This window comes from Callorhinchus milii, unplaced genomic scaffold, assembly GCF_018977255.1.
Source record: "Callorhinchus milii isolate IMCB2004 unplaced genomic scaffold, IMCB_Cmil_1.0 Scaffold2, whole genome shotgun sequence".
NCBI lineage: Eukaryota > Metazoa > Chordata > Chondrichthyes > Chimaeriformes > Callorhinchidae > Callorhinchus > Callorhinchus milii.
The window spans coordinates 44488202-44511884 of record NW_024704743.1 but is presented as its reverse complement, the minus strand read 5'-3'; the positions used below and the strand labels follow the sequence as shown (position 1 = coordinate 44511884).

At 43.6% G+C, this 23683-nt stretch overlaps 1 protein-coding gene across 1 annotated transcript in view; it reads right to left on the bottom strand.

Moving 5' to 3' along the window:
• Positions 1 to 1352: 1352 nt before the first annotated feature.
• The window catches only part of LOC103179943 (ubiquitin-conjugating enzyme E2 E1), a 68484-nt gene continuing 46153 nt past the window's right edge, over positions 1353 to 23683 (bottom strand). Inside the window, exons 3-5 of the mRNA XM_042332285.1 lie at positions 13328 to 13460; positions 5463 to 5610; positions 1353 to 2642 (exon numbers count right to left, since the gene is read on the bottom strand). Coding sequence (XP_042188219.1) covers positions 2545 to 2642; positions 5463 to 5610; positions 13328 to 13460 — 379 coding nt within the window. The 3' untranslated portion in view covers positions 1353 to 2544. The remainder of the gene's footprint in view (positions 2643 to 5462; positions 5611 to 13327; positions 13461 to 23683) is intronic.

Below are 23683 nucleotides of genomic sequence, written 5' to 3'. Positions count from 1 at the left end.
CTCTCCAGTAAATTCTGTGAAACGTTTTAAGATGACTTAATGGTGTGATTGAGTGCTATATTAAATGCAAAGATTATTATTTACCTATGAAAGCTCAAACTGAATGGGAGACGAACAATTCAGATAACTTTACAGGAAAACTATCAACGAGACCAAGTTTTCAGACAGGAGGTTGGGTTCAACAATTGCTTAAAAAAACTGAATTACCATATGAAAGTAAGAATTAAAAATACAATACAATGTACAATTGGCATTTCAGCACGGACATGCATTTACAAAGAGGTAGCAAAGGGTTTACAGTGAATAGAGTACTGCTGGGAGTTTGATTCCCTGGACAGCTATCCTCTTCAGATATTAACATACAGGTGCATTAACTGCAGGTACACACGTATGTCAATTCTCAGAGAAATATTTAAATCAAAATCCAATAACTATTTAAATCAGTTTTGGAATATGTGGATCAATGATCTTTAATTGCATGAAAAACATATTTTAATCCCTGAAGCCTCCAGGATCTTTTACTTGTAGAACTATGGAAATCCGAGAAGCTGAGTATCTTACTGCATTTCGATCCGGCCTGTGTCCAGTTAATCACACGTTACATGGAGGCATTTGTGTCAGTTGTTGATTTGGATTAAAGTTACCCCTCTTCTCTTTCTCACTCACGTGCAAGTGGGGTCTCATTGGAGCTAAACTGGTTCCAAGGTGACATGTTTGACAACGTCAGATTGTCGGAATCAAGCCAGCTCTCTGTGGCAGTCTCCAGTCCGATTCTTGAGCTAGGTGGCTCTATAGTATTCCAGGGTATTGCTGATGACAGCTCAGCCAGCCTGGCTCACCAGCAGGACCTCGAAGGGCAGACCAGTCACTGGGGTCAGGGAATCATCCCACTCAGCTACTGTTAACCCTGCAAGCCAAAGTTCTTAGGGTTTGGGTGGTCCTAGCTGGACAAGCTGCAAGAAAACTTGCCAGACAGCAATACCAATGGCAAGTTATGCATTTTTAGCTGGTTAGACTCCACCAGATCCCCAAGGCAGACTCTGGGGTCGCTAAACCTTGGCTCTTGCCAACCTGCGCCTAATACTGTCCTGAATTAGCAAAGCAGGATATGTCCCTCCAGGGAGAGAGTGCGCATTCCATTCCAACAATCTATCTCTGGGATTTCCATGTGTAGGTGGGATGCATGGAAACCTCAGTTTGGTTTGGATACTCTTAAGCATGGTGATGGGTTTCCGTATGTGTCAAACACCCGGCTGACAAAAAGAACGCACGCACTCACGCATACACGGCAAGACAGGCTGTTACTTAGTAAGAGCTATTGTTAATATGACTTTCAACTTTTGCTCATTAAAAAGATTTTTCATGATTTTTTTTAATTACAGAACGTGGTTTCTGACAAACTTTTGACAGTCTGAATTTAAATTTCCAAAGAAAACTGCAGCAGTTATAGTGGTTACAAACCAGTGGCTGTATAAACTTTGGTAGAGTTCAACATTCTTTGAATTTGTAATGGGAAGGAGGCCAATGGAGCTTGAACACATGTTGATTGCAAACACTTTGCTCCTCCTTAAGTCTTGTATTTTGTTAATCTTTACAAAAGATTAATGAGAAATCAAAATGCAGCCATCTCTTTATGTGAATTCCTTGCTTCATAATAGCACCCATACATATTTTAACAATATAATATTCTCACTCGACTACAGGAGGACCGTCAACACATTAAAAGTGTTTAAAAACAGGCATTTGTAGAGGTTGAAACCATCAGGGACACAGGGTCCTTTATAATTTATTAGCTATAAGTTGCATGCCTGATAAAATTTTAAACAGGACTCAGAAATGCACAACCAACAAAAGAAAAATAATTCCCCATTACATAACCAAGAAAATAAGACTGAAACTCTAAAATCAAAATAAGGCAAATCATTTAAAAAAAAAGATTTGGGATTTCACTTCCACCCCTTTTGCTTCTTGTAAAACAAAACTGTTCCCTGTATTTACGAATATTCTGCCAATTTAATCCTTTTCCCTGAATATAGGCAATTGTGTTGGATCTGACCATTATTCTACCAAGGTCTCAAAAATGCTGGAACTCGGAACCTGACTGTGGCCTTACATTGTTCATCAGTTTCAACCTCTGGACATTCGATTGGTATTACAAGCATTTTCAACTTTGATCTTACACAATGAACACAGACAACTAAAAACGCATACCATTCGAAGAGGCATCACGCAACACAGTAACAAATATGGACTTTCAGTGACCCATCATATTACAACTTTCAACCTTCCCCCCCCCATTGTGAATTTTCCTATCTACTGCCAGATACCAACGGTTTATTGTTTAAGCTACAATAACAAAGCTCATCAAGAGTTTTGACTATGCAAATAAAAGACTGTTGCAGTTAAAACCTGTAATAGGAATGCTTGTCCCATTCCCTTGCCCCTTACCCTCCAACCCCCCTCCCACCCCATCCCACTTTCAATCCAACGATAAGCAGCTCATTTCCATCAGAGATAAACGACGGTAGACGGGTGACATCCAATTTATGTGGCGTATTTCTTGGTCCACTGTCTTGCTATTCTGTCATGTTCAGCCCTGTTCGTCATATACTGGGTGGCTATGCTTCCAACCAAGGGGTCAGCTGTAATGCAACAAAAGCGATAGTCAGCAATTTATGTCACGAATTGCAGAATCCCAAATTCTTTCTCCCTTGTGACATTCTCCCATGTGAGCAGTGATTTATTGCATTATACAGTTCTATAGGTACCAGTTACTCTACACTGCCTCAACCAAGTGGCCATTTTTCAACAACAGCAGCTTGCATTTATGTAGTTCCTGTCATGCAGGGTAGCATCTCAGAGCGCTAGACAGTGACGGAGCCTACGCCAAGCCTGGGGGAGTGGGGATGTCATCATAGGCATGGTCGAATAGGAAGGTCTTCAGCGATCTGAAAATGGGGAAGGAAGGGGCAAGGCGGAGGGATAGAAGAGGAGTGTTCAAGAGTTTTGGGGTGTAGTAGCTGAAAGTGCGAAGTGTGGCCACGGATGGTGGAACTGAGGGTACGAGGGACATGCAGGAGGCAAGAGCCAGTCGAATGGAGGTAGCGAGTAGTGGGTTGGTGTAAAAGCAAACAGATTGGGAGGTGCCAGGGCAGAACGGAGTAATTTATGCAAATTCCTTGCTTGTCGGCCTCCCCAACTCCTCCCTCCATAGGCTGAAGATCATCCAGAACTGTGCAGCTCGTGTCCTCTCCCATATGAGGCTCCGTGACCCTATCACCCCCATCCTCGCCCGACTCCCATCACATAGAGGTTACAGTTCAAGAACCTGGTCCTCACTTTCAAAGCCCTCCATGGCCTTGCTCCCCTGTACCTCTGCATCCTCCTAATCCCCGACCATCCTGCTTGCTCCCTACGCTCAGCGGGTTCCAGCCTGCTTCACATTCCCCGCTTCGCTCACCCCACTATTGGTGGGCGGGCCTTCTGCCACCTTGCCTCCACCCTCTGGCACTCCATCCCGCATTCCTCTGCCTCAGCCCCTCCTTTGCTTCCTTCAGGACCCATCTCAAGACCTTCCGCTTCGACCGTGCTTTCGATCACCCCGTTGCCTTCCACCCTCCACAATCCCAATCCCCAGCTTGAGTCAGAAACCCTGACTGTCCAGCGACTTGGGACATCCTCTCAATGTGAAAGGCGCTATACAAATGTAATTTTGTTGTTGCTGTTGTTCAAGTACGAGCTGGACAATGAGTAATAGTGGAATCAACCATGGGATCATCACCAATCTTGTCCTCAATCAACATTCACATTTAAAGCACTTTAAATGATGGTCACTAAATAGTGATCAGAAACATACTGGCGAGTTTCACCTGTTTAGTCGACGGCACTGAGGCCAACTGCAATGCCCCTAATGCTGCCTCAGTGGCAATTCCACATTAATACTAATGAGGGAAATAATGCAACATTATGGAACTATTGTCACTTTTAATCAGTATCAACTCTGAATATAATATATTAATTTTCGTATTGTATTCTAAGCTTTAGAATCTAATGTAACATTTTTGACACATTACTGGAAAAGTGTTGCAGCACTTTTCAATTTGCCAATTGTGGAAATCAAGTACTGTATTTGCATTCATTAATACAAGCATTTTCTTTAATGATTGCTTCTCCACATTTCCCCCCAAAGTCTCCCTATAGTAGACTCTTTCCCTGGCCTAGTCTTGAGGAGACCTGCTTCCCAGGCATCTGCTGAACAATCAAGGTTTCTTTCTTTCCACATTTTGAAAAATCGTTGAAATCAGCATAGTTTATAGATTCCTTCAATCATGGTACAGCATCACATGATGCTCGCAGATACAACAACATTTGTACAGCAACTTTCACGTCAGAAGGATGTCCCAAGGTGCAGGACATCAAGGTTTTGCACTTGACCTGGGCAAGAGGGGTGGAGGCAAGAGGTTTGGGCCAGAGAATGGCCAAAGAGGCAAGTCTTATGATGGGCCTTGAAGGAGGCAAGGGAAGGGGGTAAGGCATAGCAATGCTGGGATGGAATTCCAGTGGGGACATGGAGCAGGCCAGTGCCCCCATAGCACAGGCTGGTATGGTTTTAGTTGATAGAGGCAGGGAGGAGCAAGAGCTTGGAGGGCTTTATAAGTTATGACGAGGATCTAAAACTCGATCCTCTGGTGGATGTGGAGCTAGTGAAGCCGGGCTGATGGAGCTTTGTGCGGGAGAGGACACGAGCTGCAGAGTTCTGAATATGGAGGGAAGAGTTAGGACTTCCAGTGAGCAGAGAGCTAGCATAGTCAACCCTGGATATAATTAAATCAAATACAGTAAACTCCAGATACCCCATCACTCCAAGAGAAAAGGGTCTGTTCAGTAATTATCCAATGTGACGAGTTAACCATAGATTCTTATAATGTGTTGAAAACAAGAGCGGTATAACTTCTATTCTTGGTAGATTAGCAAGATGGTGTCAATATTGTATTCTGAGTCATTGCCTATCCCTCCCAAAGATGGAATATTACCAGATAAAAATAACTGCTGGTCATGATGATGCCAATTCAGTTTATAGATAAAGATACCACTCGGCACCACTTTCTCTCACTTGCTCATCCAGCACCTTCTCACAGCGGACATCACTTCTGAGCGTGTCCCTTATTAATATTTTCATAGAAGTGGCCGGGGATTTTGATACGATATTGACGGCATGATGACTTAAGTGATAGTGACGAGATAAGCCGGGGTCGAGTTATCTGGAGTTTACTGTATGTACATAAAAGTTAATTCAGAGATGCCCAATTCCTAGCAAGTATAATTTGTGAACACTCTCTCCAACTTCCCCCCGCATGTAGAAGCACTCGATCTCCCCGCCGTGCTCCCCCATGAAGGTCCAGCTAGTTTAAAACTGGACAGATGAAATGTAAAGAGACCAAAGATTATCAATTTCCACTTACCAGGGTTACAGTCTGTGAGAAGAGAACAAATTGACAGAAGAACCTTTGAGATGGTCAGAGCTGGGCTCCAGTTATCCTTCAGGATATCCAGACAGATCACACCTTGACTGTTGATATTGCAATGATAGATCCTTGTTCGGAAAGTCACCTGTCAAATTCAGTTGAAAATTAATTTAGTGACTTGAAAAATAAAAAATGTCTGAATTAATACCAACTTATAATACTCTCTGGAAATATAGACAAGAAAAAGTTAAAACTTTTACAGTAGGTGTATGTGTCTTCAGCACCCACCTCAGATCAGGATCCTAGTAACCTGTGTGAAGAGCTTTTAGATATCCTCAAGATATGAAAGATACCATATAAATGTAAATTGTTACAGTAGATCGCTAAATAACTGAGTAATAGAAAAGTCAGGAATTTATACAATTGAGGAGTCAGACACTCTTAGAAATTGGACTTCAAGGCTTGTATTGTGTAGCTTTTACAATCCTAGATAGTCATAGATTAAAAGATATTTTGTTAAATACCTGTGAAGAATGATAATAAACCAAACTCTAGTGAGTATTACACTATTTCAGTTTGCTGCCCCAATAACATTCGCCGCACCATTCACTTATTATTATTATTTTATAGTCTATTTAACCAAAGATGAGATTTCCAGCACCGCCTGATCCTGTCGGGGAAAAATTTCACCTGGGTCTCAATTTGCTCTATTTATGCCGCAATTTAGAGCATCCAGAATTTGTCAAATTTGCCATCCATTGGATGAGACATTAAACCGAGATCCTGTCTGCCTGCTCAGGTGGGCGCTAAAGATTCCATGGCACTATTCGAAAAGAATAGAGAGTTTCTCCTGGTGTTCTGGCTAACAATTCCCCAAGTAAAACTGGTTGCTCGTTTCATGCCTGTTTGTGCAAATTGCGCAAATTGGCTGCTGTGTTTCACCCACAAAATACAGTTAATCCATTTTACAGTATATTCTGTGAAGTGCTTTGAGGTGTCTCAACATGATAAGATACTATATCAAATGCAAGGATCATTATTATTTGTTATAAATTCTTAAATAGTCTTCATTCTGATGTTTTTCCAATAAGTTTCTTTTGAAACTCCAGCAAACTGACTTCAAAGTTAAGACTGAATTCAACAACTTTCCAAATTTTGGACACTCTTTGACATGTTACATAAGACAAATTATAGAACCAGCTAGAACCAGAAATTATAGAACCATTTCTCCCCACCAGTGACCACTGAAGGGACTCCTGGAAAGAAACACTGAATAATGATCAGGAGCAGAGATTATGTCCAATAATTCCCCAAAGTTGACAGGGAAAAAAAAGTTCCATATTTATTCTATTCCCCACTCAAGACTGATATGTCCAAAGGGGAAACCAAAATGGGTTCTATTCCTAGTCACTTTTCAGCAAAACAAAATTACATTTATAGAACGCCTTTCACGTCGGGAGGACATCCCACGGCCCTGGACAGTCAGGGGTCAGGACCCAAGCATGGGGGAGGGGTGGGGTAGGGGTGAGAGAAGGCAGAGAGGTGGGAGGGTGACTGAAGGCACGATTGAAGAGGAGTATCTCGAGACCGGCCTTGAAGGAGGCAAGGGAGGAAGCGAGGTGAAGGGACTGTGGGGTGGAGTTCCAGAGTGTGGGGACAAAGAGGCTGAAAGCTCGGCCACCGATGGTAGGGCGGGACGGGCAGGAGACATGGAACAGGCCAGAGCCCACTGAATGGAGGAAGTGGGAAGATTGATAGGGAGTCAGCAGGTCAGAGAGGTAGGAGGGGACAAGGCCAAGTGAGTACGAGGATCTTGAATTCGATCCTCTGAGGGATGGGGAGCCAGTGGAGTCGGGCGAGGGTGGGAGTGATGGGGTCACGGAGCTTGGTGTGCGAGAGTACACGAGCTGCAGAGTTTTGGATGATTTGCAGCTTGTGAAGTGAAGAGTTGGGAAGGCCGAAGAGGAGGGCGTTCCCGTAATCGAGCCTTGATGTGACGAATGCGTGGGTGAGGGTTTCGGCAGCCTACGGGGTGAGGCAATGGTGGAGTCTGGCAATGTTGCGGAGGTGGTGGTAGGCAGTGTCCGTCATGGCGCAGATGTGGGGGAGAAAGGACAGTTCAGGGTCAAACAAGATGCCCAGGTTCCTGACTGGCTTAGTGAGGTTGAGTGTGCAGCCGTGGAGGCAGATGCTGCCAGTGCTCGAGTGCAGAGGCGCTGGCGCGAGCCAATCAGGAGGGCCTCGGTCTTGCTGACATTCAGTTAAGAGAAAGTTGTCCGTCTTCCAAGACTTGATGTCGGACAGGCAGTCGTCAGGACGCCAGTAGTCCTGGAGTAGAGGGTGGAGGCAGAGAGATAGAGTTGAGTGTCATCCGCATACATGTGGAAATTTATCCCATGTCTTCGGATGATGTCACCAAGGGGGAGCATGTGGAGGGTGAAGGGGAGGGGACCGAGGACAGAGCCCTGAGGAACAACGAAGTAGAGGCGGTGTGAAAGGTAGGACCTGAAGGAAAGACAGAACCTTGAAGGTTGAGGTGGGAGGAGAGGCGGTGGGGAAGATTGAGCGGTTCATGGTATCAAAGGCAGCGGAGAGGTCGAGGAGGACGAGGAGGCAGAGGGAGCCCTGGTCACACATGGTCAGGATGTCATTTGTGACCTTGACCTTGTGGGCAGCATGGAAACCCGATTGGAAGGGCACTTCATTGACTGACCACAAAATCACCTGTGGACCTGTCAGTAGAGCACTGCCTGTTCTCTCAGAATATATCCTGTACATTAAAAAAAGTTAAATACAGGCCAATTTTATTCAGCGACTCTGCATCCTGACTTTACTGATCACATGACTTTTGATGTCGCTGTCCATACACATAGGATGTCACATCAGCAGCCCCCTGATGACCTGAAAGTCAGCCACTTTGGGTGTTCAGGAAGCCAGCCAGTCCCCGCAGTCAGGTCAACTGTGGGTCCACATGATACCTGTCTTACAAGTGAACCAGCTTTATAAAGGGGCGCAACCCTGTGTCCTCACCACCAAAAGCCTGGTTCACAGATCATCAGCGAGAGACTGTTTGAGACAATAAATACTGTGCTCACATTGCAGCTAATCTAATAAAATTAAAGGGCCAAAGGAAAACAAATTAACCTAAATCTAGGCCAGATTTCTCACAGGAAATGTGAGAAATTGATTATTTTTGTCTCACATTACCCTCTCTAAATAAAGTAAACTGACAGAAATTCCTGCTGTGCAGCACAAATCCTGCATGAATTGAAGAATCCCATCAAATTTGCATTGGTCTCAGCAGTTCTAATGTGTTTGCTTCCAAGTGCCTCCCAAGTGAATCGCTAGTACAATGACATTCTGCAGACTGCTGCTATTCCAACACTCCACGACCTGTAGATTTTGATAGAAAGTTAAGTCCTTCAGAGCTGTGCTTCATTGCATTACGAGTTTAAAGATTCATAGTTTCTGATGTCAGATAAATGCTCCGACTGCTAAAGTTCCCATTGGACAGACCACTGAGTAATGTAAGCTGTAGTGTGATAATAAAAATACATTGATATAGCACCTTATCAAGTCATCAACATGTCTCAAAGCAATTCACAGGATATCACTGTGAAGTGAGGTAACAGTATATTTTGTCGGCATACATGGCAGCCATTGTGCTAGAGTTGAGACAATTGAAAGAGGCCTTGATTGAGGTATTTAAGGCTATGAAAGGATTCAATAAAGTGGATATTTGGCTGTTTTCATTTGTTGGTGAGTGCAAAATGAGAAGGCATAAATATGATATTGCCAATCTTAAAATAGTGCATTGCAGTTATAAACCTGCTGGGTTGCAAGAGAGCAGTGCTGATCAAATTCCCCTTCTCTTCAGCTCTCAATTTGGTCTACCCTAGACACAGGTAGCTAAATCTTCTCTGGAAAGGGGTAAAAAAAAGAATTCCCCCGACAGCTTTCTCAAAGGTCCACTTCACAATAATAGAAACATGAATTGAGAAAAGACCAAGTTTTAGGGATACATTTATAGGCACTTTTGCGCCTTCAATCCACATCTAGGCTATTTGCTTCAGAGACAAAAATCAAATGTGAGATGCAATTCCTCATGCAGTTTGAATCTGAACCTCCTCTGGGACATTTACATCCAAGAGCCATTCAGACTTTTATTGATGTTTTTCCAATGCAGAAAGTAAATGTCAAACAAACATTTTATTGTTATTACTCCCAATACAGGCTTCAGTGCAATACTTCATCGACGGGTCTTGAAAGCCGTCCAAAAACCTGCATTTATCTGTCAGTCAACTACAGCCAAAAAAGCATCCAAATTCAATTGGCACAATGCTTTATACAGCAATGTAATCTATTCAATGTGCTAACATTTACAGTCATCAGAAGGGGAAGTGCAATATCAAGTACCATACCACAAACAAGATTTCCTTTCAATTATATCACTTTCTTGTCCCATTATGCCAAGTATGGTGAAATTAAAAGGAATACAATAATGCTTTTTTTTGAAAGGGGGAGAAGTTTTTTTTAATCTGATGATAATTAACAGAAACTGTGCTCAGATTTTGGATACTTAATTTCATCAAACTAATCTATTCACTTAACGAGGTGATGAAAGAAAAAGGGAATGCTTATCAACCTTCTTTCCCACACCCCCTCATGCCCCAAGTAAATTAGCACAACAATAAAAATTACCACAACTGCTTTTCAAGCTGGTTGCAATGAACATGGACTTTAAATATACAACAACTTGCACTTATATAGCGCCCTCCATGAAGGATAGCATCTCGGCGCGCTTAACAATGGTGAAGCCTGGGGGTTGGGGAGGGGGGGTGAGTCGAAGAGGAAGGTTTTCAGGCGGGACACAAAAAAGGGAAGAGAGGGGGCACGGCGGAGGGATTGAGGGAGAGCGTTTTGGGGCATAGTGGCTGAAAGCACGGCCTCCAATGGTGGGGCGGAGGGCACGAGGGACAAGGAGGAGGCCGGTGCCAGTCGAGAGGAGGCGCCGGGTGGTGGATTGGGAAGTGAGGAGGTCAGAGAGGTAGGGAGGTGACATGGAGTAAATGGATTTGAACACGAGTGTGACGATCTTGAAGTCGATCCTTTCAGTGATGGGGAGCCAGTGGAGCCTGGCCAGAACTGGTGAGGTGTGCGCGGAGTTTGGTTGGTGTCAGTATGTGGGCAGCAGAGTTCTGAAAGAGCTGGATATTTTGAATAGTGGAGTTGAGGAGACCGGCGAGGAGTGTGTTGGGAGTAATCCAAGCGGGAGGTGACAAACGCATGCACAAGGGTTTCGGCTGCGTTTGGGGTAAGGTATGATCGGAGGGGGGCAATATGGTGGAGGTGGAAGAAAGCGGCCCTGGTCAGGGACTGGATGTGGAGGAGGAAGGATAGCTGGGGTTGAACCAGTCGCCTAGGTTCCGCACTGATTCGGTGAATCTGAGGGAGAGCCCAGGGAGGTTGAGGAGTTTAGATCCCCAGGAATGAAGACGTTGACGGGAGCCAAGGAGTATGGCTTCCGTCTTGTCCATATTCAGCTGCAGGAAGCTTACACTCATCCAGGCCTTGATGTCTGCCAGACAAGCTGATAGAACATCGGTGGACCTGGAGGAGGCAAAATAAATTTGTGTGTCATCCGCATATATGAAGTTTACCCAGTGTCTGCTGATAATATCGCACAGAGGGAGCATATAGATAAGGAAAAGAGGGCCAAGGATGGAGCCCTGGGCTACCCCGCAGGTGACCAGGCGGGGGCGGAAGGAGAAACCATTGGCTGAGATGAAATGGAGGTGGTTGGTTAAGTAGGACTCGAACCATGCGAGTACGGTCCCACTAAGGTGGATGAGGAAGGAGCCGGTGGAGGAGGATGGTGTGATCAACTGTGTCGAACACGGCAAAGAGATCCAGGAGGATGAGGAGACAGAGGGAGCCCTGGTCACAGATAGAGAGAATGTCGTTTGTGACTTTGACAAGTGTTGTCTCTGTGCTGTGGGCAGGGCGAAAAAATAGACTGCAGGGGCTTGAGGAGGGAGTGAGTGGAGGGAGAGGTGTGACCGAAGTTGAAGATAAACATATTGCAGAGGGAGATATTCTCCACCTGACATCCCATTAACCCGCACACTGTCAAAGTGTCGGTCACACCCATGCCCCATTCATCCTCATTTGACACCTGCATCTTTCAGCAAGAGCTGTTGCATGGCAATCAGTAGCCTGAATGATGGATGTTTCTTCTCTCTAATTCAGAGTACTGAAGCCACATTTCCTGGCCTTACTGTCATCCCACCCAACCCGGGGCATATCAAGGGAATCAAACTGGGGAGCTTTCTACTCTTTATGGCTACTCCCCAGGTAAGACCAATGGTAGAGCCACACAATGTGACTGCACCATTTCTTGTAAATAGCTATTCACTACAAAGCCAAGTTAACATGAGCAAAATAATCCCCCCCCCTCCCCTCCCATACACATAGCAATCATGGAGGAGTGCTGGGCAAAGCACAACTTTCAACATGAACAAAACAGATTCCAAAGTAAGAAAATGTAGACAAAACAACAGTAAAGCTCAACTCTGATAAGAATGAAGACATAGTACATGAGAGCCTGGATGAGAAAAGTTCACTTACAACAACAACAAAATTACATTTATAGAGCGCTTTTCATGTCAGGAGGACATCTGGACAGTCTGGGGTTGGGACCCGAGCATGAGAGAGGGGTGGAATAGGGGTGAGGAAAAGCAGAGAGGTGAGAGGGTGACTGAAGGCATAATCAAAGAGAAGGGTCTTGAGACCGGCCTTGAAGGAGGAGAGGGACTGTGGGTGGAGTTCCACAGTGTGGGGGCACAGAGGCTGAAAGCCTGGCCACCGATGGTAGGGTGGGTTGGGCGGGACCCTTACCATCGGTGGCCAGAGCCCGTTGAACGGAGGGAGCGGGCAGGTTGGTAGGGAGTTAGCAGGTCAGAGAGGTAGGAGGGGGAAAGGCCATGGATGGCCTTGAAAGTGAGGATGAGGATCTTGAATTCAATCCTCTGAGGGATGGGGATCCAGTGGAGTCGGGCGAGGGTGGGAGTGATGGGGTCATGGAGCCTGGTGCGCAAGTGTACACGAGTTGGGAAGGCCGATGAGGAGGGAGTTTCCATAATCGAGCCTTGATGTGACAAATGCGTGGGTGAGGATTTCGGCAGCCTGAGGGCTGAGTCAGTGGCGGAGTCTGGCAATGTTGCGGAGGTGGTGGTAGGCAGTGCCGGTCATGGGGGAGAAAGGACAGTTCAAGGTCAAACAAGACACCCAGGTTCCTGACTGGCCTAGTGAGGTTGAATGTGCAGCCGTGGAGGCTGGTGCTACCAGCGCCCGGGGTGCGGAGGCGCTGGCGCGAGCCAATCAGGAGGGCCTCGATCTTGCTGACAGTCAGTTGGAGAAAGTTGTCCCTTGTCCAGGACTGATGTTTGATCAGGCAGTCGGTCAGGACGCCAGTAGTCCTGGAGTTGAGGGTGGAGGCAGAGAGATAGAGTTGGGTGTCATCCGCATACATGTGGAAATTTACCCTATGTCTGCGGATGATGTCACCAAGGGGGAGCATGTAGAGGATGAGGAGGAGGGGACCGAGGACAGTGCCCTGAGGAACCCTGCACGAGATGGTGCGGGGGCTGGAGGAGAAGCTGTTTGCCGCGACAAAATGGAGGTGGTGTGAAAGGTAGGACCTGAATCAATCAAGGACAGAATCTTGAAGGTTGAGGGGGGAGGAGAGGCGGTGGAGGAGGATTGAGTGGTCCACATTAACAATGGTGGCGGAGGGGTTGAGGAGGACGAAGAGGCAGAGAGAGCCCTGGTCACACATGGTCAGGATGTTATGTGTAACTTACCTTGGGCGGCTTAAATGGATATTCTGCTGAAAACACTATGTCAAGGAAAAACACGCCACCTTCATACACTGACCCAGGGGGCCCCAGGATCGTCGACCTCCACTCATAGACATTATCTCCTTTTGGTCCAGCACTGAAAGAAATAAAATTGAGAAAAAAAAGCAGAAAGTGTCACTTTTATTCTACAATGAAAAGTTGTAGTTGTATGAAAACTTAAAATCAGAAAGCTGATGAGGTGGAAAGAAATTATCCCCAAGATTTGGTTCGAAATTGTTCGGTTTGTTTTACAGTGAGAAACTACAGCCTGATACAAGCTGCTTTTTGTGTTCTGCACAAACAGACAGGAATTTGCTCCATTTAAAATGTCACTGAAAGTAATGAGACCCTGAAGGAATTACATTTCAGGTTGGACTTGATTTGTTTAAATGTTAAAAGTCCCAAAGGCTGTGCAACTGTACAAGCTCATGATCAAGGGCAGAGCACTGTATAATATACCAAGCAGGCTACCAAGCCTTATCTATCATGCTCACAACAAGTTCCCAATCATGATCGCCTCGCAAAGGCCACGCACCTCTCAACTAAGGAATGTCTCCCAGACCACTCTTGCAACCTCCACTTTCTACAAGGAGCAGAGAGGGTCTTCTGTAAATTGCTCTCAGCGCCACTACTGAAGTTTGAAGACCACCCTACCACCCGTTATATGTCTTGCACAAACACCACTCTTTGTCTTCAAGTTCTGAATCTCAGCGCTATCTCAGATAAACCAAGCCACAGGGGGTGAAGTTCATCATCCTGCGTACACTGAACAAAAGTGACAAATGGAACCAAATCACAATTCATATTACAATTCAATTTAGCAATTTTACTCTGGTAACCTGCACAATGCCACCAGAGGCAAGCTCGAATAAAAACTGTGTATATTTCAGAGCTCATCCATTAGGGTTATTATTCTCACACGAGAAGCACGGATGATTTTCCTTTACATCTGAAATAATCGATTTCTACCATTTTACACACTATGCTTCTGGGAAATGATAAGCAAAGGTGTTTTTAGTGTGCTGTGAATGGTATGAGATGCACATGAACTCTACCTGCACACAAATAGATCAATTCTTCAATTCCTTGTCATTTGAAAGACAGATCATTCCTGCTTCATAAGTAAGCCAAACCACACTGTAGCATCAGGGCAGAGTAACTCCCAGAACAAAATGGAAATGAATCAAACTACCAACAACCATCCAACAGGCCTAATTAACAACAGTTGGATCCTAGCCACACACTTCAAATGGAAATTTAATAGAGTGTGTGATTTTTTTTAATCTAACCCTTTGCAAAATCAGAATTTGCTTTTTTTAAAAAAGTTACTTTGCTGAAATAATTTTATTAAGATTGAATTCATTAGATTTACAAATGAAAAGCAGACTGCAACATTAAAATGCCACAATACTGCTTCAATTTCCTGGGGGTGGGGGAGAAGACTAAAAACTAACTTTGTTCAACAAGAAGCCACCTCCTGGCTCTTTCCTCACCAATATCTCCTCTCTTCTTTCACCCCTGTCCCTCTGCACTGAACATATGCTCATAATGGGTGATTTCAACCTCCACCTAAACTCCTTTTGTACCAGCTCCTCGGATTTCACTGCCCTTCTCTCCTCCCTGAACCTCACCCTCCACATCAACCCACAACCATGGCCACTCCCTCGACTTTGTCATCACGCATGGCCTTGACATTTCCAACCTGTCTATCACGGACAAGGCCATCTCGGACCACTTCCCCATTTCCTTCTCCTCCCACATCCCCCTCCATTTTTTTTCGCCACTGGAAAAAGCTTCCCCCTGAATCCCTCACAAATGCCCCCTCTTCCTCGGACCTCCTCTCCCTCTGGCCCTCCCGCAGCGATCCTGATACAGCCATCAAGCTGCTGAATGACCATCAGAGGTCGTGCTTTCAGCCACTACTCCCCAAAACTCTGGAACACTGTCCCTCAATCCCTCTGTCTTGCCCCCTCCTCTCTTTCAATTCTCCCCTGAAAATTTCCCTCTTTGACCGTGTTCATGGCCACCTCCCCACTCCCCCCNGGCTCGGAGTCAGGCTTCGCCACTGTTAAGCGCTCTGAGATGCTACCCTGCAAGGAGGGCACTATATAAGGGCAAGTTGTTGCTGTATTAAAGATCAACTATTTAAGCACTGAGCTGAGGTTTTATGTTATTGCTGGCAATTCCACGAATTCCAGTTGCCAGATGCACATTAATGAAACTTGAGTCGTTTCACTGATTGACAACTACTTTGCTCCCTTACCATCCCCTCTCCAAATTTACAACAACAATGTCTATTTATATAGTACCCTTTACTCAGAATAGTGTCTCAGAGTGCTTACTAGTTTTAGAATACAATATAACTAGGTAGGCATAACTAGTATTTGAAACCCTCATTAAAAATGTTAACCTAAATTAAATAATTTAAAAATGAGTCTCCAAATCTCACTTCAATCTTTCTTTGGTACACAACACACAGAGGGAATCTATAGCAGTTTCTATTATTTGGCTTCAAATGAAGTGACTGTGCATTGTAGGCGATATGTAGACCATTTTACAAGTAAGGATAATGAGCGACCATTTTCAACAAGTCAGTGTGAGCAAAGTATAAGTTTGGCGCCCGTGCTCTGGAACTCGATTCCCAGGCCACTCCAACTTCCTCTCCCTCTCCTAATTCAAGATACATCTTCAAACGTACTTCTTTAAACACGCTTTTGGTCAACTTTCCCCCCCTCACCTCCCAGCTCCAGTGCCCTGCCAGAATTGTCAAGCGACTTCCTCCCGATGTGAAAGGGGCTACATAATTTGTAGACTGTATTTGTATTGTATAAAGTAGGACACAGTAGTATCAACAATGGATATAATTTACACCAGATGGACCTTAAGAGGCATCTTAACAATGGGCTGAATGCTCTATTTTGTGGTAGATTAACAACAGGGTGGAGGGGGAATAGTTAAGATGTCAAAGTTTGATTTAAATTGAAACAAAATGTGCAAATGGGCAGATTTCTTGAATATTAAATTATTCTATTTGCCTGGTTTACCAGTGCAAAAATAAATGAATCAGAATGAATAAACTGCATCAATACACTCTCTTTGGGGGAACAAGGTACAAAGCTGTACAAAAGCCAGAATTGGTCTCTTTTGTACAGATCCAACAAATGGCCAAGGCAACACAAGTCTGGATATACTTAAACCATACCTAGCCTCTTTGCTAACTTTTTTGGTAGCTACAGGGCACTGTAACATCCTGTGTTATGCAACAATATTGAAATGACGTTTGACCAAAGCCAGTCACAAAACAACTCAGAGGGTAAAACACTATTAACCACCCACTGTCTGCTTTTGAACTGATAATAATAATAATCCTTGTATTTGATACAGCGCCTTATCATGTTTTCGAGACGTCTCAAAGCGCTTCACAGAATATACTGCAAAGTGAATTGACTGTATATTTTGTGGGCGAAACCCAGCAGCCAATTGCGCACAGCAGTTACTACTGAATGGTGCGTTAATTTTTTTGCAACAGTGAGAACCACATTGGATTATTATTCCAACACAGCAATAATGGTAGTTGTACCAAACCAGAGTGCCCTCTGGTGAGCCACTTCCTCTCTGCATCTTCATGAAAAAACAGGCCTCAGGATATGGACCAACCCGGCTCAATCATTGCTTTACTTACCACTTATACTATCTTGTATATCTGGCTTTCCTTACGCAAGGACCAAGCACGGTGGCACAAATCCCAGCCCTGTTCTACTTTGTAAACATCTAACATAGAGCTGTGGCACCAAGAAAAATCTGCCTACTCTCTTTTCCAACTTTACATTTGATAGTACTGTATTCTCTGTATGAACCCCATATTCATGTTTAGCACCCAGGAGGCAACAACATTTCAGACAAAATATCCGAGCATAACCTGTGGGTAACAGAATAATAATTATCTTTGCATTTGATCACGTCTTTTAGAAGTCTCAAAGTGTTTTGCAGAATATATTGTAAAGTGAGTACAATAAATAATAATAGTTAATAGAAATATAATAAACACATAAGAAATAAGAAATGCATGAAGCAAAAAAAGCTGCAGTTGCACATCAGAATTTGAGCACAAGTGATAGCTGGTGATAACATTTTATAATATTTATCAACAAATTAATGATGTTGCTACATTGTCAGCATGAACCAAATTTAGAAATGTTGCTGCATTAATTTCACTCCAGTTTAAAAGGGTAATCTTTATAACTAACCTGGAGAATATACTCTGCAGACAGAATAAACAAATATGAAATATTACAGGTGGCAGAACAATAATATCTCAAATTTACAACCTCCTGTAGAGTAACATTTCTGAACAAAGTCCATTTATAATAGTTACTGCTACAGGGCCCATGGTTCCTTCCTACAATTTCAAGGTACACAAATGAAGTCATGCACAGTACGCCTTTGGCATGTGACTAATTGGTGAACTAATGTACCCCAGTACCTGTGCTTCACTGGGTACCAGAGTAGTGGCTGGTACTCAGTTAAGATGATGTAATTGAGCTGGAGGTATTGCAACATTGATGTTTTACAGTGCTACTTCCTTCACTGTTTTTTGAAAAGAACCCGTACATCACAACTTTGCTTAAAAGACACAGAAGGGTATTTATTCAATCAAAACTTCTCCTCCCTCCAGCTTTGACCTACACTTTCTCATGTATGTAGTATATATTTGTAGTGTGTAATTGTACACAATTGAGCTTTGTGATTTACGATTCACTGGGGGGTGGGGGGAAAGAAAGGTTTGCCCTAACAATAATAATGCCACATTGCACCATTTAGTTTGTTTAATTGTGAGTTCTGGATTGACTTTTCATCCACACATATGCACAGACCTGACACTATCATATTGTAAAGATGGTGATGTGACGCATGCCACACAGCTACGTATCAAGAGCCACCTGACACCCAATGAACTGGGTTCCAGAACAGTGTCTCTCAACCTGTGCTATCAGGAACCAGCTCAATACATCTTAAAATGTATCGGGCCATTTGAGATAAATGTAGCTTTAAACCTTCTGAGGATTTCTTTCTTAAAGCATTTAACTAAACAATGGTAATGGAGCAGAAAACGTGTGAGTGAAGTCATCTGATCCTACTCTTGACCTCTATAACAATTTAGTTACTTTGGCACAGGCTCCATGCACTTGGTGAATTGAAGCTGAAACAGAACATTCCTTGGCTCAGTGGTAACACTCTCACCTCTGAGTCAGAAGGCTGTGGGTTCAAGTCCCACTTTGGTCCGAGGTCCAACTGCCTGCTCAGGAAAGAGAAGGGAGATTCCCCCAATGTTCTGGCTAACGATTCCTCCCCCCCAAAACGGTCATTTGTTTCATGGCTGTGCACAATTGAGCTGCCACATTCACCTACAAATATGCAGTCACTCACCTCACAATAAATCCTGTGAAGCGTTTTAGGGTGTCCTCCTGACAAAAGAGACAGCATACCGAATGGAAGAATTAGTTCTGACAAAAGGTCATTGACTTGAAACGTTAACTCACTTTCCCCTCTCCATAGATGCTGCCTGACCTGTTGAGTGTTCCCAGCGCCTTCTGTTTTCATTGGAAGATTTATTATAATAGTCGAGCAGTGCTCAGCTCTCTGTCATATGCACAAACCAGTAAAAAACCTCAGTAAAATGAGCTTGCCTGAACTCTGGTATGTACTGGCCATATGCTCATTATGCACCTAGTTGTTGAGAAATACTGCTCCAAATGACAGAAAAAGGAGACAAAACAGCATTGGGAGAGGTGAAAGGAAGACAAAAACAGAATGGATAAAAGCTACATTGTGTAACATCTGTCAATTGTCATCTCTATGTATGAAGTGGTCACTGTACACTGAAATAACTTGCTTTGGAAATGAATTCTCAAGTGGTGCAACTTTGCAGACAGCTAAGCAAGTAACACTTCAAATGTACACTTTCCACCCTGATCGTCCCAAACTGCAGTCTAGACTGGATTTTAACCCAGGAGCCTAACTATTCCTTTACTAGTTTGATCCTGGCTGCAAATAATTGCTTTCATTGGTGCCACTGTCAGCAATGATCCAAGATCTTTTGCCTCACAAAACTTCAATAAGATCCTAATCCTGAGATTTGTGTGGACGCCGAGAGATATTAGACTGAGCTGATTGACATTCAGTCTCTGAATTTTTTAAGAATCACTATCCTATCCATCTGTAGTCTTTCAGAGACATTTAGTTTTGAACATTTTATCAAAAGAAACATATGAAAACACCCTCTTGCACACATGTCAAGGCTCTCTGGGGGGAACAAAAATCTCATCTGCACTATATAGCTTTAATAACCTAAGAAGCAAGCAGTGCTACGTAACTACATTATTTACCTGCCTGTAAATCCTTTACTTATGAATTTTTAAGAACGTCATTGAACATTTAAATAATAATAATCCTTGCATTTGATATAGCACCTTATCATGTCGAGATCCGTCAACAACAATAAATTACATTTGTATAGCGCCTTTCATGTCAGGAGGACCTCCCAAGGCACTGGACAATCAGGGAACTGCACCTGAACTGGTGGTTGGGATCAGGAGGGGTGGAGGGGTTGGGGAGGGTAGAGGTAGGAGGGTGACAGAAGGCACGGTCGAAGAGTGTCTTAAAGACGGGTCTTGAAGGAGGCAAAGGAGGGGGCGAAGCAGAGGGACTGTGGGATGGAGTTCCAGAGGGTGGGGGCAGAGAGGCTGAAGGCTTGCTCGCCAACGGTGGGGTGGGCAAGGCAGGGGACGTGAAGCAGGCCAGGCCTGCTGAGCGGAGGAAGCGGACAGGTTGGTAGGGGGTTAGGAGGTCAGAGAAGTAGGGAGGAGCAAGGCCATGGAGGGCTTTGAAGGGGAAGACCAGGATCTTGAACTGTATCCTCTGAGTGTTTCACAGAACATACTCTAAAGGCTGAGATAACGGATGGAAAAAGGCTCATTACACAGCTTTGGCTTTTAATCGATTCAATAAAAAGCTAGTAAAAGGACAGACTATAATCACATTAAACTGATGAAACAGCTCAATGGAAAAAAAATTCAAGACAATTATCCATATTTTTATGGTTATGCAAATCTTCCAATTCTTCAAAGGACGGAATTACTTTTGAGATCATTTAGTACGTCAAGTTTAATACCTATTCCCGCTAGTCCACAGAGGATACTTGCCCCCTTTCCTCCTGCCCATCCCCCACCCCATGGAGGATACCTTCTCCCCCAATTACAGGAGCTCTGCCCTCACACTACAGAGACTATACACCCTCAGCCTACCCAACTGTGCCTTATTCCAATTTGGTGCTTAAATGCCATTATTTTGCAATTTCTACGCACTAGAGGCTTTACAGTTCAATATGTCACATATGGAGAGCAAAGAGCACAAAGCAATTTAGGAATTATGGCCTTAATCATGTTCCCATGAGAAACAAAAGGAAAGCATACTTTGAAGAATCAAGTTACACCAATTAGGAATTACCTTAAGTGATGTGAACTACAAGATTTTGAAATAAATGCTCAGCCTTTCTTAATTTTTGGGGGTTAGCCAAGTGCCTGACACATAGAAACCCATCACCATGATTAAAAGTATCCGAACCAGTCTGATAGGTGGTTCAGGAAAATAGAGATCCGCTTACCTCCCCCCAATTCCTTCATTTCAATGGAATAACTTTTCTTCATTTAAATAGGATGCTCCTTTAATTACCAGCCTGATCATTAACATTCATACCTTCTTAGGCAGTGCTCATCAAATTGAGCGTGGCCCTTTTTCTCCATCTGCCACATTATTTATATTGCAAAAAAAACAAATGTTTACATTTTTCTAATCTTACCAGTACTTTCTTACTATTGTTTTATTCCTGAAGCAACACGGTCACAAACACTCGCTGCATTACCTCAGAGAACTAACACATTTTGTAGTTATGTCCAGCAAGGTTTACATTTCCAAACAGGCTGATGTGTCCATGTAAGGTAAATACAGCACTGATCTCCAATGCTTTAAGCATCTGAGTGTGATTCCATTTTAATTAACTTCTCATCTCCAACTCTGCTTAAATGTTCAGAGAATTCATAACCTTATGTTTCCCATTAGAAAGACCACTCTATGTAAGGATCTATCTACCTGTGCTTCTTGGCTGTTCAGAACGTACTTGACATAAGCACATTGACAGTCCTTCATCCATCTCAAGCTACAAACCTAATTACCTCCTACACCAGGGTAATATTCTGGTCAATGCTGAGAAACATGTACTTCATTTAACGGAACATCTTTTCCTGCCACAGCTAAAAGAAATACACAGCTATTAAATAAATATAGCCATTTAGCTAGTTCTGTAAAGGACTCAAACTGCACTTCGCTAAAAACAAGAACACAATTGCTGACGGTCCAGTGGATTTCGAACCTGAAGTAGCACTAAACCCTAGATAGCTGAAGGTGTTAGTTTTAATTCCTGGTGTATACTGAGTTAAGAGCTGTCAAAACAAGGCAGTATTTGGGATATTCTGATTGCCTCAGTATGCCACAGACTGCCTAGCACTAAGGGGATTGTTATCTAACAACTCCCCTCCTCTCCCTGATCTCGCCCCAACCCCTCCTGTAAAATATGTGTTTAGTTGTCAGAGAAAACAGGATTGTGTTTCACTGTGATTCTCTTCATGCTTGAGTAGCCGACTGACACAATCCAGGCATGAAGAATGGCCACTTGGGTGAAGAACTGGAGGGCACCTGACACGGATGGATCTGTACATTAGCCAGAATCAGAGATTTCAGGGGATACAGAGTAGAGTTAAAAAAAAGGGACATAAGTAGCTATGCTAGACTGAAATTATACATTAGGTCACCACACCCACTAATTCAGAAATACAATTTTAGTCTTCTAAGAAATCCTATTTTATCAACCCATTTCTGTCAAGTGAAAGCTATTATGTGGAAAGGTGAAAGCAGTCAGGAGAGACATTTATTTACATACTGGCGGCTTTGTGAAACCATTTGTGTGAGTGATTTCACAAGCCGGTAAGAAGATGGGCATCAGATTCATCTGTCGAATCAATCGCCTGGTAGATATTAGTCAAATCACATAAATTTGTCAAAGTGATGAATAGTGCCTAGCCCAGAGTGGGTTCAAGCCATGGTCATTGAGGATGATTTAATAATAATAATCCTTGCATTTGATATAGCGCCTTATCATGTCTTTGAGATGCCTCAAAGTGTTTCACTGACTATACTGTGAAATTAATTGATTTGTATCAATCGCAGTCAAATGCTACAGGGGAATAGGAGGGAAGAGGAAATAAATGTAAAATACAGTGACATATGTAGATGTGCTGCACTGAAATGTCAGCTCTTTGGGACGTCCTCCTGATGTGCAAACGTGATACATATGTAATTTGTTGTTGTTGTTAATATACAACAGAGCACAGTTATAAAACAGTGGTTGTAATCACAATATCCCAACTCACATTACAATGGGGCCGGGTAGCTGTTTGCATTGTGCGGTCAAACTGCTTCTTATGGCTGGCCATTCCTACACACTAAACAAATGGCTGACTTTTAGGTTATGCGATTGCTGCCAACATCATTTCCTGAATCCACAGTGGGCACGAAATGACGAGGAAAACGTCATGATCTAACTGCCAGCTGAAATTGCTAACTGATGGATCATTGAACTGCTGCCACGTCACATCTTGTGCCCCGCAGAACAATGTCTGTGGTAACCTCATGACCCAGGAATTAGCCATTGTAGCGCATAAACAGAGGATGGGGTCCACATGTCACTTGCGCTATAAATGAACCCAAGGGATAATGGCGTTGTACTGTATTAATTTGGAAATCATCAGCAGCAGTAGCTATTGAACGATTCAAAAGGTAACTGGATAAGTGAGGTTATTGTTTTTAAAAAAAGGGCGATTCAGAAAAATAGACATCAGTGGCACAGACATAGTGTGCTAATTGGCTCTTTCTGTGCAGAAAATGTCTACGCTTCTAAAAGATTGTTACATTAAAAGCTCTGTCGCCATTTCCTTTCTCTGAAGACAAACTCTCTATAAGCAGGCAACTCTGAATCCAGAAGATAATGTTATTGTTTGAACCAAGTTTGTGGTCCGTACGTTTTGTTTTGGCAGCTTTCATACTACATGGTGAGATTGAGCAGGACGAGTTGGAAACAAAATTAAAACAGATTGAAGGATGAGGGTGGGGTGGCCAAAAATTTGTCACGTGACAATCTGCCAGTCCCAGGTCGTCCATCGGGAAGTTAGCACCGAGTGGTGATTTAAGAGAAAAAGACAACACCAA